The sequence below is a fragment of the Quercus robur genome, chromosome 1 (genome assembly GCF_932294415.1).
Source record: "Quercus robur chromosome 1, dhQueRobu3.1, whole genome shotgun sequence".
Taxonomy (NCBI): domain Eukaryota; kingdom Viridiplantae; phylum Streptophyta; class Magnoliopsida; order Fagales; family Fagaceae; genus Quercus; species Quercus robur.
In genome coordinates this window covers 44,187,708-44,203,722 of record NC_065534.1, presented here as the reverse complement: position 1 = coordinate 44,203,722, position 16,015 = coordinate 44,187,708, and the positions used below count along the sequence as shown (strand labels likewise).

Here is a 16,015-nt window from a genome sequence, read left to right as displayed (position 1 = left end):
CAGAATGAATTTTTTTTTTTTTTTTTTTTTTTTTAATCTCTTTTTTGGCTAATCCCGGCCCAGTTTGGCTAGAAATAAAGCCAGATTAACGTTTTGAATTTTTTGAATTTTTTTTGGAATGCTCTAGCCTAGGTCAGGAAAAAATGGTTCCCGGAATGAAAATTTTTATCTTTTTTTCGGCCTGTCCCATCCCAGTTTGGCTAGAAATGATTCTAGAATAACGTTTTTTAGTTTTTTGAAAATTTTTTTCTATTTTTTTGGGAACGCTCTAGCTTGGGTCGAGTCGAAATGGCTCTCAAAAAGAAAATTTTTTTATCTCTTTTTTGAACTTTCCCATTCCGGTTTGGCTAGAAATCAAGCCAAAATGAGGTTTTTTTTTTTTTTTTTTTTTTTTTTTTACTATGTGGTGAAGGTTATAGACCCAGTTGACATCATGGTGGGTAAGGTTTAAGCCCATTCTCTCATTAAGGGCGTTTACACTACCTAAGATCTTAAACATGTTTGAGACGCATTGGGTGGGAGCTAGCCTATGGGCCCTTAGTTAATCCCTAGTGACTGTACCCATGGGGATTCTCATCCTTCCCTCTATGAAGGCAATCATCGGGATTACCACTTCTCCCTCCTGCTTATCGGTGTGCCAATCCGCTTCCTTACAATACCTAATGGAGACTCCTGACGGGATTCTGTATTGAGCTTTAAAGCTCTCAATACTCTCTGCGGAGTCTACCAAGTAAGCAAATCTACCCATTTGATTAGAGATAGGTGAAGGTGAGAAGAAGGGGAAGGGAAATTAAAAGGGCTAAGGAGAAGAGGACTTTGTGAAAAGAAAAATAGAAGGAAAAGTAAATAGAAAGGGTTAAAAAAACTTACGCAAAGTAGGAAATTCTCCTCGGACTAGCTCTTGATATTTATCAGTGCAAAGGTTCAGTTTATGAGTGCAAAGATTCAGTGTATGAGTGCTAAAGTAAGGTGAATGAAGTGTTTAGGCAATATTTGTGTCAGAGAGAGAGTGATAAGCGGGAAAATTCCCGCCCGAGTTCCAATAAAATCCCCAGTTGTTGGATTTGCATTGCACCATAGAACGCAGGGAACATGGAGCCGTAGAAATTTAATGAAGGTGCGTCTTGGATTCCGAAGTGTTAGGAGCGTGCGTTGGGTAGTTGAAAAGGCACTTGTGTAGACAGAGGTGATGTATGGTAAGAGCAGGGTGATTACGGTGATATCGAAATCCTCCTTTCTTCCCGATGAGCAAAAAAGGAGAATTTCGAGGGGCTATTGTAGGGTTGATAGGCCTAGTAGTATATATTGGGCCGGGGGCCTAATCCGAGGACGCCTAGTAGTCCGAGGACGGGTAAACGTTGTTATGGAGGTCGGTGTTAAGAAATTAAAGAGGGGATCTGGCCATGATGGTCAAAGAAGGTGGTTCGAGGAGGGATGCTTCCTCGGCTAAGCAAGGCAGAGGTCAGAAAGTGCGGTTTGCTATCTAGGGCGACGTTCTGGGAGTTTCTATTGATAAGGATACACGTCATGGAAGCATGGGAGCTATGAAATATGTAAAAGAAAGCTGCTATCACCACATTAAATACTCTGTAGCTAACTCTTTGGCCGCATTAATGAGGAAGTGATACCTGAACAGTAATTTTCAGCATTACATCTACTCCCTAAAGATTTCAGGAAAGTGTTGATGGGACAAGGATCAACACCAGCAATCTAAATTACACGTGAAAGGTAGAGATGAAAGAGGGAAGATAGTATAGAATAGAAAGAAGACCTTAAGGAAAAGGGATCGAAAAGGGAGAGAAAAACATTATAGCAACAAGAACTATGCTTGTAACCAAATTCAAGAAATATATACAAAAACTGATCTCCTCGGATTGTGCCGAGGACAATTTTCTTTAGATAAAACCAGTCTATCTTTACTTTATTGTGATCTGGATCCATTATAATTATTACCCAACTCATTAGAGCCTAATTTTCGAACCCACTCTCTACAAATTCATTGCATTGGGCTCTTTGGGCCTAGATCCTTTTACCTTTTGAGCTTAGGATCCAAATTGTGTCCTTACAGTAGCATATCCACTTCATTCTTAAATATTATGTTTGTGGTATGAGTATAACATTAATATGCTAAAAATTATATATAAGATTCAAAATTCACAAACATATATCTTTACTTAAATCATGATTATATGCAAATCTCTAATTAAAAAATTTTAATGCATAATAATTTTTCTAAAAAAACTTTATGCTTATCAAACGCTTATATCACATATTTCTTACCTGAAAGCAAAAGACGTGAGAGATTTGAATGAGAGGAGCTTAAGTGTCCATGTTCTCGTCACCTAAATGAAGGACTAAAAACTTATTATTGACAATTCTTCCTAAGTATATAAAATTGCACATGAATCACAACCTAACTTTCAAACTCAAGAAAATCTTAATTTTCAACTCAACAAAAGGATAGGCTTACTAAGTTTGTTCACTTTGTACCACTGTCTTATCCTTATATTACTTCTAAGGTGGCCGGCCTTTATATGCAGAATGTACTTAAATTGCGTGACATGCCTTTTAGAATTGTGAGTGACAGGGACCCTGATTTCACTTCACACTTTTGGCAAGAATTGATGCAATTACAATGAATCTAATTAGCCATGTCTTCAACTTACCAACCTCAAACTGATGGACAAACTGAAGTGGTTAACTAAGAGCCTTTGTTTCTGATAGACCAACTACTTGGGTGGTGGAGTGGTTACCTCTTGCTGAGTTTTGGTTTAATACCAACTTTCATACTTCTACCAAGCTGGCCCCTTTTGAGGCTTTGTATGGTTATCCACCTCCTAGATTACTGGATTATGTTCCAGGTACAACTAAGGTTGATAGTGTGAATGTTCACTTAAAGTTTAGACAATAGCTGACCACCTTTTTGAAATAGAACATTTTAGCAGCTAAGGAGAGAATAAAACTATATACTAATAAGCATAGAACTGAGAGGGAATTTGCAGTTAGGGATTGGGTTTTTCTCAGGTTGCATCCCTATAGATAGACGTCATTGAAGCTTAAGAGCTGTGAGAAGTTATCACCTAGATACTATGGACCCTTCCAAATTTTGCAGAGAATTGGGAAGGTATCTTACAGGTTGGACCTTCCTCTAGAATCTAAAATCCACCCAACTTTCCACGTTGCTTGTCTCAAGGCTAAATTGGGCAAGCATGTAACTTTTGTTTCCTAATTGCCACTTCTTGATGCAGATGGAATTCTCACTCCAGAACCAGTAGCTATTTTGCAGACAAGGTCACAACAATTGAGGGCTAGGACTATTACTCAAGTCTTAGTTCAGTGGCAATGTGAAAGTAAGGAAAATGCAACTTGGGAGGGTTTATATCTACTGTAGCAGCAATTTTCTCATCTTGTGGGCAAGGTGCTTTAAAGGAAGGGGTATTGTTAGGATCATCATAGCAGCCAAGTTAGCAGTCAAGTCAGTTAGTTGGTTAGTTGTGCATAGTTAACAACAGAATCATTGAGAGTTAGTTAGTTAATACTTAGTTACTAGTGGTTGATGTTACAACTGTACAAGTTAGTTATCGATAGAGAGGGAATGGTATAAAAGAGAATGTGTAAACTAGATGTGAATCAATCAATGAGAATGTACTTGTTTGTTAATTCTTTTCCTATAACTGTTCCTCTCTTCCATATAGTTTCTAGAGGCCCAGCTGATCTTGAATACAACTACAATATAGTCCTAATCTAGGTTGCACAAACACGCCATTTTTGGCATTGTGTCGGTGTCAGACACATGTCGAACACCAGAACGGGTACGACTCGCCGGATTCCGGTGTCCAGCGAGTGTCTATTTTTTTTTTTTGCTTCTCTGACACTGCTTCAACATGCTAGCGGTGAAAAAAAAGAAAAAAGAAGAAGGAAATCACAGATTTTGACAGATGGACTTACCAATACCATTGATTTTGTGATATACCCTAAAACAACAAGCCTGAGAAGTCCCGAAACCCACATCTCAAGTTCTCACTTCTCAACCCACCCACTCTCCCTCTGACCTCTGCTCTGCCAGGCTGCTGCCGCTGGCGTTGCCCTCTGTCCCTCTTCGGAGCTAGATCGGGCCGATCGGCGAGCTCTATAGACGTTGACGCCGTGCTTGTCCCTTTCGATCTCTCTCTCTCTTTGCATCAGGTTCGACCCCTTTAAGCTTCTCTCTGTTTTTTTTTTTCTCCAAATATTTGGCCATTTGGTTTAGGTGAATGACTGAATGGGTTACTTAAATACTCACTTATTATAACGCGTTTTGTTTTTTTTTTGTTTTTTTTTTTAAAATCCTACTCTCACTGTCCCAGTGTCACTGTTACTGTGTTTCTTTACTTAGCCTTTTGTTTTGCCTCATAAATTATAATGTTTATTATGAACTTGGTGATTTTTATTTTTGTGTGTCCTGTTATAGTTTTATTTATTTATTAAAGTTAAATATTGTAGGTTATTTTACTAAAATGAATACTGAAAGTGAAAAATCAACTAAGTTATTTATTATTGTACTACTTTGGGTGTTAGTTTACTTATTTGTAGTTCTTACATACTTTAAATTCTAGACATAAACGTATTTTATGTCTAAAAATATTAAAAAATATGCCTAAATATATAATTTAATTAATTATTTAACCACCGTGTCCCCGCCGTGTCATGTCCTTATTTTCCAAAAATTGCCGTATCCCTGTGTTCGTGTCCGTGCAACATAGGTCCTAATCTCTATTGAAATCATAGCACTTTATAAGGCTAGTTTGGAACTTTTTAGATGTACTAAAAAAAAAGAAGGGGTTGCCATCACAATGCTCAAGGATAAAGCTAGTAAGTAATTCAACACATATATGAATTCCACATCATTGAGTGCCGAGTGGGTGAAAATGTCTAACATTCTACCACTTATAATTTATAATGTTGGAGAGGTCATATTTTTGACATTTATGATTTAAAATAAATCAAGCTCAACCTTATTTTAGTTATTAAAAAAAAACATTTTTTAGTTAGGGGTAGAGCTAGGTTATGGAGTTGGGGGGGGGGGGGGGACAACCCCTAAAAATTTCGAAAATTTCATCTAAGCCCTTTAGAAAGTAAATTAAATTTTGTTCTTTTAGGTTTGGTTATTTTTTTGTTTAGGGATATTTTGATAATTTGTTAGGTTTAGGGAAATTTTGAACATTTTGGATGTTTTATGGTATTTTGTTCATTTAAGAGGCTTTAGGAGATATTTACTTTTAATAGTTGGGTCAAATTGGATTGGATATGGGACTAATGGGAGTCATAAATAAATAAATGTGTGTTTTAATTTATTTATAAAGCAAAGTGGGTGTTTAAGTACCCAATTATTTATGACCCACCCAATTGCCACCTCTACACTTGACATGTTGTGGCAGATGGTGTATTCTACATTTGATTACCAAACATACATGTTGAAAATCTAAAATTTTTCTAACCTCGCAACATTTTCTACTGGTTCATTTTTCCATCCTCCCAACTACTTTTTTTTTTTGTTTTTTGTTGATACATGATAGAAATTCTACTCTAACCTAATCTAAGTATATACGTGTGTGAAGTTCCCTTTTATAAATTTGAACTCCAACTCTTGTCAACTGTTGATAAGTAGGACTAGATATTCAAATCCTTTAGATTTCATAGGGTATTCTACCAAATAGGTTTCCTTAAATTTTAATCATTCTTTATTGATTTAATGGTCTATATTTTGCCATGTCAGTATTCCATTAATAATAATTTTAATTGTTTTGTTTGCAATATTATTTTATTATTTTAAGAGTATTGTTAATGGAATGTTGACATAATATATGTGTGTGAAGTTCCCTTTTATAAATTTGAACTCCAACTCTTGTCAACTGTTGATAAGTAGGATTAGATATTCAAATCCTTTAGATTTCATAGGGTATTCTACCAAATAGGTTTCTTTAAATTTTAATCACTCTTTATTTATTTAATGGTCTATATTTTGCCATGTCAGTATTCCATTAATAATAATTTTAATTGTTTTGTTTGCAATATTATTTTATTATTTTAAGAGTATTATTAATGGAATGTTGACATGATAGAATCTAGACCTTTAAATCATAAAAAAGTGGTTAGGATTTAAATAAATCTATTTGGTAGAGTATCTTTAAGGGTATTGTTAATAGAATACTGACATGGCAGAATCTAAACCCTTAAATCATAAAAAAAAGTGGTTAAAATTTAAGAAAATCTATTTAAATGATCTAAATCCGTAGAACTAAATGATCACAGAAATTAACCCCAAGTCTCCAACTAGAGACACACGATTGAGTCACACAAACCCTACCACTTGCCATCTCAAGAAGAAATGGCGCCATTAGTTACTTACTTCTTAAAAAAGAAAAAAAAAACAAAAAACAAATAGCAACAACGCACAAACAATATTTCTTTTCCCCCAAGCAATTCGTACTGAATAACAGTAACACAGTTTCAAATTTCAAAATAATAATAATAATTAAAAAAAAAAAAAAGGCAAAAGGAAAATAGAAAATAGGTATTACTTTTTATAGTTATACAATATACTACCACTTCACTTTCAATAAACACTGAACTTCCAACAAAGAAAGAAGGCTGAGGTAGAAGCAGTGAAAGACAAACAACTGACGTTGGTTTTGAATCTCTGAACTTCATCAGTCATCACTAACCTTTTCACATGGCTGGGTACTCTCTCTCTCTTTCTCTCTCTATTCATCGCAGGAATCACATTGATTCAGTATAAATTGAATGTCAAAAACTCTTTTTTGTTTTGTTTTGTTGGGTTGCCTCAGAAATCATATTAGAAGAAAAAAGGTTTTGGTTGTTATGATATTTGTTTAGTTAGGTATTGCCCAACTTGACCCATTATTTTTGTACGGACGGACCAACTAGTTAATGGGTTATTTAGGTTTCATATCAGAATGACGGTTTTAATATCTGGGGGATTTTTGTTTGGTTATTTTAGTTATTATTTATAACTGAGATTTCGTTTGATATTCATTGGTGTTTTACGGAATGGAATGGAGACCATCTGGGCAGTTATTTTTGTGTTAGGAAAAAAAAAAGAAATGATTTTTGAATCAAATTTACTATTTGGGTTTTATGATTTTTGGTTAATCGCTGACTAATGTACTAGGAAAAGAGATTATACTTTGTAGCTCTGGAATGGAATCTCTATGCCTGAAAATGGTGTGGCGACAGTGGGAAACAATTTGTGAACTTAAGTGGTTAATTATTATTATTATTTTTTTTTTATGAATTGCAAATTTTTATTAAGAGAAAAAGACTGTACAACAAAGACTACACAATAGACAACGAACGTGTCTCCACCCTTAGAACATCATTGAGACAGGGGGGGCAGTTACTAACATAAAAAAAACCAATTATCCTATTACATATAGACCATTAGGGCGGCCCTATTGGCTACTCTTGGAATCTAACAAAAAGAAGGCCTATTTACATGGTTCGCAAGAGAGATGATTTCTGAGATTATATATTTTGGATCCTCCATGGGGTATTTACGTTCAGATTGGATATGGCTTGGATGCACACTTTGGAGTCCCCTTCAATGCATATGGATTCAAATGGAAGTTGTATTGAAAGGAAGGTTGCCCCCCTATGAGCTTTAGCCTCTGCTTGCAGGGGGAGGTTGGTGTTTGCCCATTTGGTGCAGGCAAATACCAACTCCCCTCTACAATCTCTAGCCACTGCAGAAATGATGGATCTTGACTTTCCAACCGCTCCATCAACATTATCTTTCAATGACCCTCTACAAGGCACTATCCACTGAGCATTAGTTCTTGGTGGAGATGATGTTGATGTGTTAGTTCTAACACCTTTGAACCCTGCAAATGTTCTGGAGAGCCGAGCTCTAATGTCTTCATGGCTCAGTTCAATTCCTTCAAACAATATTCCATTTCTTAGCTTCCACACTTGATCACATATAATTGCACCAAATTGTAGAAGATCATCTCCATTTATTCCCATATATGGATCTGATGGTGGATTCAACAAAAACTTAACAAAATCTGTAATGTTGTTGAAATTAAAATCATCAAGTCTGATTCCCAACTGACAACAAAACCATAGAGCTTTTGTCAGTGGACATTTGGTGAAAATGTGTAGTGCTGATTCCTTCTGAGAATTGCACAACCGACACACATCATCAGGGAGCTCAGAGAATTTCCCAATTTTTTCCTTTGTAGGGAGGCAATCTACAGCAATCCTCCAGAAAAGCATTTTATGCCTTCCATGTATTTTTGTTTTCCATACTTGACCCCTGAGAATCATAGTTGGAAGGAGGGTAGGAGCTTCTACTTAAGTGGTTAATTATTGTTATGTGTTTCTATGCTCAATTTATGTGTATGTTGTGTTGGGTATAGAATTATTAGAATATAGGAATAATGTTATGCCAAATGAGCATTGGCTCACATGGCATCTCCTCCACTTGGACGAGCAATGTGGAGGGTGCCACTAGGTTGTCCGTAATTACCAATCAAAAAGGGAAAACAAAGAAGTAGAAGATAGAATTTTTGTTATGTTAGGCACTATTGGGAAGTTCAATTTCAGATATTGGTACTCAATGTCATTTATATTCTTATATCTTTCTTATTGTGCTTCCTGTGTATTTATGTGTTATCTGTGATCTTTGAAGGTTAGTTTCAGGGTTTAAAGAAAAGAAATAAAAAGAAGATATGCCTTGGTTGGGCACAGATAGAGCTGCCTAATAAAATACTTCTTTTTGCTGATATTGTCACCATTCTTGCTGAAGTACCTTAATGTGACGCGTTGATGTATTTTGGAAGCATTAATGGTTTATTGTTGTTGCATCACCTATGTTCAGAATTACATTTTACAAATATAAAGTTTGTCTTTTGAGTCTTATGTGTCATTTACTTCTTACAAGGATCACGATCATATGTTTTCTTGTTGATATCATGATGTTGAGATCACTCAATTGATGACTACTTGGAAATTGTAGCCATCGATCCTTTCCATTTTGGGCAAATATTGGTTTTGTCTTTACATTGTGATAACAAAATGTAACAGGTCTCATTAATTTACTTAGACATGTTGGTGTCATTTTAAATGACCTGCAATTGATTATAGTGATGATAATGTGAAAGGAAACCTGTAATTGGCCCTCATCTGATGTTGTTCCTGGTTGCTATTATTTAACTGAAGCATAATAAGCTTCATGACATTGAGTCTGATTATGTATATGGGTCAAGCTGAAGAAATTGATTATTAGAGAAAACTAAATAAAACATAAAAAGATAAGAATCAATCTTCAACTGTCAAAGAATTTCTGGGTCCTGTCAACTTATAAAGGTTTATTGATGGATGAATCAAATATTTCCACGTGGTTACCACAACCGCATAGCAGTAAGTTAGGATTGGTTTTCTCCAATCCGCACCGCATATTTATCTATTTATTAATTAAAAATATTCCCTTTTCTATAAATCCAAATAGTCAGTATAGATTGTGTTAGACTGAAGCACATGATCATTGCATTTCTCTTGTTATCTCTAGTTTAGGCAGCATGCCATAGACCCAAGAAAATTTTAATGAGACTGTAGATAATTGAAACATTTCAATTTAGATTTAATAATATAATGGGCTTGTCTTTTATAACCTGTTTGAGATTCCTAATATTTTTTTTCTTGATCTTGTGATTCTCGTTTTCGCCATCAGTTATTTCTATACATTTATCTTTGTTGTACTAACAACTTAGAATCCTGAGTGCCAATGAGCTCTAGCTCAACTGGCACCTCTCTTTTTTTATTTTTTTATTTTATTTTTTAATCTTTGTTGTACTAACAACTTAGAATCCTGCATTTCAATGAGCTCTAGCTCAACTGGTACCTCTTTCCCTTGTAAGTGCTAGGTGGAGGGTGAGGTTGTGAGTTCAAGACCCATTGTGTGCGTGTGTAACTTACCAATTAGAAAGGAAAAAAGAAATTAGAATCCTGTGTAATTACAATATTTCTCTGTGTTATTAAAAGCATGCCTTGATTCTTATTATAAGTAATTTGTGTAATTTATGCAGACCATCATGGTTGGTGGACAGTAACAGAATTGCTACGAAAATAAAGAGTGCATCTGCAACATGTCATCCTGATAGAGTTACATGGAAAAGCAACCCCAGCAGAGCTTGCCCTAATTGCCAGTTTATGATTGACAACAGTGATGTACAGTCTCTAACTTTTCTTAAGCTTAAATATGATTTTGTTAAGAGGATAAAAATTTGTTTGAATGTTTTGCTTACTGCTGTTTCCAGGGCTTGTTAACATCGTTTCTGTTTAATTTTCCTATATTTCTTGAAGAAATTCCCTCCCCCCCCCCCCCCTTCTTGAACTTTCCTGTGTCTCATGAGTCATAAGTTTCTATTTGATTCTCAATTCTTTGCATGTGTACCCCCATACATTCCCCTTGTTTCTTATTTTGTTTATTTTATTTACTCAAGTGGTAGAAACTAGTTTGATTTTTAGTTATGAAGGCTGATTAGTATGAAAACTTGCACCATAAAGTTTTATTACCTGCTTTAGAATTTTTTTTTTTTTTTTGGTGGTAGAATTTGTGATAAAAGTATTGTATGATGATCCTGAAGTTTCTTAAGGTCTAGTAGGTGAAAAGTTACACATAATCAAAAGTCAAAACAAGATTAATTATATATAAATATACATCTAGAAAATGGCTCAGAATACTTTCTTTTCCTGGCCCATTATGAAAATAATTCAGCATCTTGAGTGATAAGAATGGTCCACAATTACTTGAACTTCAAACAAAAGATTGTACCACGAGTATGTGGTGGTTCTTGATAAGACTGAATTTAGCAGTTGTCACACATGAATTTGAAATTGCCTTTGTTGATTTGGTTTTAACATTTTTTCTTTGTACATGAAACTATGGAAATTGAACAATCAGCTGATAACTATTTATGAGTTAGGTTTGTACTGCTTAGCAATCAAATGGGGGACTAGGACGTTATATCTGAGCTTTTATGAAAGTACTTGCGATAAAAGTATTGTATGATGATCCTGAAGTTTCTTATGGTCTAGTAGGTGAAAAGTTACACATAATCAAAAGTTAAAACAAGATTAATTATATATAAATATACATTTAGAAAATGACACAGAATACTTTCTTTTCCTGGTCCATTATGAAAATAATTCAGCATCTTGAGTGATAAGAATGGTCCACAACTACCTGAACTTCAAACAAAAGATTGTACCCAGGTTTTTATTTTTATATATGAGTATGTGGTGGTTCTTGATAAGACTGAATTTAGTAGTTGTCACACATGAATTTGAAATTGCCTTTGTTGATTTGGTTTTTAACATTTTTTCTTTGTACATGAAACTATGGAAATTGAACAATCAGCTGATAACTATTTATGAGTTCGGTTTGTACTGCTTAGCAATCAAATGGGGGACTAGGACGTTATATCTGAGCTTTTATGAAAATGAAGTTGAAAGTCGAAACTAATACCCAATAGGGGAACTACTGTAGTTTTCTTTTGGTATTGGTTATTTCCATCAAAATGGTTACTGATGTGTAGAACCAATGTCACATGTGACATACACTTCACTTGTAATTACACAATAACTAATAGAGATGAGGAGTTGCTTTTATGCAACTGCTTGAATGTGGGAACTGCTATGAAGCTGAGGTGCTTAGTCTTGAAACATTGATACTTCACTTTTCCTTATCTTTCTACCATGCTTTAACATTTAGGATGAAAAATTGTTGTCCTTCATTTGGAATTAAATATGATCATATAAATTTTTTTCTAATTCACTGCATATTATCAGTTTTATAGTATCCCATCACAAATTTCAGATGGGCACCCCTGACATTTGCTTTTAAGATTTTTAGCGCAATCATCTATTGTTTCCTTGCAACTGAGATTCTAGCATTAACAATTACAAATTGCTGTTAACAAGGCAAAATAATTTATAACTTGTGATTAAAGAATATCAACCTGAAAACTTCTGTAACATATGTTGTATAACTTGTCAACATTGTATGTTATCATTATAGTTACCATAGATATGAAGATGATTTCGGGTAAGAAAATTTTGCATTCCATGCCCTAAATTTGTACTTTATGTTGGTCAAAATTTTTACTGATATATTCTTTAGTGACTGCATTGAGGCAATTAACTACTTGTTTGGCATTCAAAATGGTGAGTGGTGACCAATAGGGCTACAACAGCTCTACAAGTGCAGTAGTGTAATTATGTGAATCAACATTTAGTCCCCCACAATCTCAATGCATGGTACTTCCCATGCTTTATCAAGTTATCATGCTTGTGCTGATTTAGAGCTCACATAATGCACTTGCATTTGAAAAGAAAATGCTTGTATTTTTCATGGTTGTAAATGTCCTTAACCCACATGTACTCCGATAACATGTAATTGGTTTGAAGTTTTTATCAATTGCTATTAGCGACAACAGGTGCTTTTTCAGTTTTCATACTTTTTGGGCATATTAGAGAGATGATGCCTCATGTTATATGGCATATATGATAATGTATACTACCAGAACATTGTTTGAGTGGGCTTTTAGTCCATAGTGTTATGATCATAACTTACCATATTTGGGTTAACATCTATGTTGCCTATAGCTAGTTGATAGAAGTTGCAAAATTGGTCCTATTCTGTGTTAGTATGTGTTATTTTTTCCTTTCTTCCACAAGTCTGACTGAGTTGTATGGTGCCCATGGCCGCCTCCTGCTTTCATATGAGAAATATCAGGTTGTTGTATGGATGAATAGAACTAGTTAAATTTTTCTGTTTTGAATTTGAGTAGTCAGAATGGTTTAATGCAACTTGAGTGGCCCAACCTGAACTTTACTGAGTTAGGGTTTGGATATTCTCAACACTTGTTTCGGAACTGGCAGAGTATTAACCTCATGTTGATTTCATTCTATTTGATGCATTTATTAATTGACCTGAATTTGAATTACCACTTTTGCATGTGCGGATTGCATCTCTGAAATAAATAACCATGCACCAATTAGAAAACCTGCGATGTAATTAGCCACTCAATCTGTGCCAATGCAGGCTGGAAAAATTGAAAGATTGCATTCTATATGTTGTATCTCTTTGCTGGTTGTTGTACATTCATGGGTTGAGATTGGGATTGAACCACTTTCCCACTCTAATGAGTTTGATATCTATCATACAAAACTTGGACTACATTTGTCCCAACTGGGATATCAGCATCATATGGGATTACCATGATCACCTTTCAATGTAGTTTTAAATGGTTAATTTATTTTATTAGGTTTTTGAATTGTTACATATCCTGTTTGAAATATTATAGACTCATATCTCTTTGCATCTTATGACTAGTTTCTTAAGAACATACATGGTACATTTTGTGAATTGGGATTGCAAATGGTTCTGTATTTTGAGATCTTGATGATCTCAGCCCAAATTTCAGGGGTAGGCTTGAAGTGCACCAAAAAAAAAAAAAAAAAAAAAGAAAAAAAAAAAAAAAAAGAAGAAGAAAATAAACTTGTCCAGCAATTATTGTCAAAAGAATTTTTTTAAGTTGCTGAAATTTTCTGTTTGTAAGATAAACTGTACCACTTGTAAGTATTCGGAATAATATGAATCCTGTCTGTTTTTAGGTTGCTCAGGAGTGGCCAGGATTACCTAGAGGTGTGAAGTTTGATCCATCTGATCATGAGATTATCTGGCACTTACTTGCGAAAGTTGGAGAAGGGGATTTAAAGCCCCATCCTTTTATTGACGAGTTTATCCAAACCGTTGAAAAAGATGATGGAATCTGTTATGCCCATCCTCAAAATCTACCAGGTTGGCAGGAAGAGTTTTGCATGTTTTTCTTCTTTCTTTATTGTATATCATTATTTTAATTTTGAAATGTAAATAATTTTAGGTGTCAAGCAGGATGGAAGTGTATCCCACTTTTTTCATAGAGCAATCAAGGCTTACAATACAGGAACTCGAAAGCGTAGAAAGATACATGGTGATGATTTTGGTGATGTCCGTTGGCACAAAACTGGTAGGACCAAACCAGTGATCTTAGATGGGGTTCAAAGGGGGTGTAAGAAGATTATGGTTCTCTACATGAGCATGGAAAGAGGAGGCAAAGCTGAGAAAACTAACTGGGTTATGCATCAATATCACCTAGGAACTGCAGAGGAGGAACAGGATGGGGAGTATGTTATCTCTAAAATATTTTACCAGCAGCAGCAACAGCAAGTCAAGCAGGTTGAAAAGATTGATCAAGATTTCCCTGAAATCACTGATCCAGTGACTGTAAAAGCCGGTCCTGTCACTCCTGACCCACCTCCTCATACTGAAAGGCGTTGTTCAAAGAATGACCTTGGGCAAGATATTACTGTTACTAGTGAAGTTCCCTTGGCTCAGGTAGAGTCTTCTCTCTCTCTCTCTCTCTTCTGGCAGCATGAACATACTCTTCATCTTTTGTTATGAAAACATGCTGTTTCATATTTTCTGCCTTCGCTTCACAATTGTTTTAGTTACCAATCGGAGGCTACCATTTCTGATGTACTTTTGGACTCCTTTTGTCTGGAAGAACTGAGACGTGGCATGCTTGGATTGATAACAGAAAACTCTAAGATAAAAGCAAATTGCTGAAAATATATACCTTTTACATTTTAACACAAGTGCTAATGTGATACTGATATTTTATTACCCTTTTTTTGTTTTTCTACTGAAGCATCCTGCAAATGAGTGTATAGAAAAAGAGGTTGAACCTGAATACAAAATGCCTGATTTTGATGATCAACCCAAGGTAGAAAATCATACTGGTGAAGTGATGGATAACAATGATGTTCATGTTGAGGAAGATCCAAAATGGTGGGAGAGTGAGTCACAACATCTTTTGGATTCTCAACAACTTGTGGAAGCGCTGTCTCTATGTGATGATATTTTTCAGAGCCAGTCTCCCAGTAGGGATGGAAATGAGAATGGGAATGGCAAACTTCGTCTTTCTGATTATGCTCAATTAGGACCGGAGGATTTAAAGAAGGATCTAGAGGAGTGCCAATACCTTGCGTGTGATCCAGCAAACATAGAACTTGATACACCAACAGAATTCCGACTTAGTCAGCTTGTATGTTGTCTTCTCTACCATTTTGTTTGCATTATGCAAAAGTAATCAAATTCTGATATTTCCTCTGAACATCTTTGATTGTTGTCTTTTTTGTGCTTGGAATTAATTACAATATTTTCTGGAAAGGTGATTGACTGAATGATTGACTGAATGTGTAGGAATTTGGATCGCAGGACAGTTATATAGCTTGGGGTGGCGGCAAGGTGATTGACTGAATGTAGCCGGTTTGGGTATTTTAACTGTGGTAATTTTGTGCCCACTTTTTGTATAGACTTCACCTATTAGAATGTCTTTGGATTATATACAGTTTGCTTTTTTGGCAGTTTGAACTGTAATACTGTATATTTATATGGGCGAGGTATAATCTTTTGCTGGAAACTTGAATTGTAATTTGTGGCGGTGAAGTCACTGTTTATATAACTCATGCTGTAATTATATACCTTTGTTGAGAATGGATCGAAGATATGATCTATTTGTTCTCTTTAAAATGTTCTAGCAAAGTTTCTTTTTTAAGTCTCAAAATGAGCTTCAGGGTTTGATTTGAAAAAAATAAGTTTATCTAAAAGTTTTTTGAGCATTCGCATCCGGACTGTCATATGCCAAATGTAGGTATATTTTACCATCAAAACAAAAAAACGTCCCGGCACCCAGCGTGCCAATTGTAAAAAAATATACAATCCAGCTACAGTAGTATTCTACATTTAGAATCTACTGTAGCAACTTGTAAAACCAAAATAATAATTTTTTATTCATTTTCCTTAAAATATCTACTTCTTTCTGTCTCCACAGCCTCTCATCTCCTCTCTCTCCCTACTCTCTTCTTTTCTCTTTCCACTTCTCCGGATCTTGCACTCTCTCCTCCCTTT

The 16,015-nt window shown here is 35.1% G+C and overlaps 1 protein-coding gene across 1 annotated transcript; it reads left to right on the top strand.

Annotated features, from left to right (window-relative positions):
- Positions 1-6,561: 6,561 nt before the first annotated feature.
- On the top strand, positions 6,562-15,637 carry LOC126690508 (SUPPRESSOR OF GAMMA RESPONSE 1). Its single transcript, XM_050385697.1, has 6 exons — positions 6,562-6,720; positions 10,086-10,227; positions 13,678-13,864; positions 13,947-14,440; positions 14,754-15,149; positions 15,308-15,637. The coding sequence occupies exons 1-6, from the start codon at positions 6,713-6,715 to the stop codon at positions 15,362-15,364; spliced, it is 1,284 nt and encodes a 427-aa protein (XP_050241654.1). The 5' UTR covers positions 6,562-6,712; the 3' UTR covers positions 15,365-15,637.
- Positions 15,638-16,015: the final 378 nt, after the last annotated feature.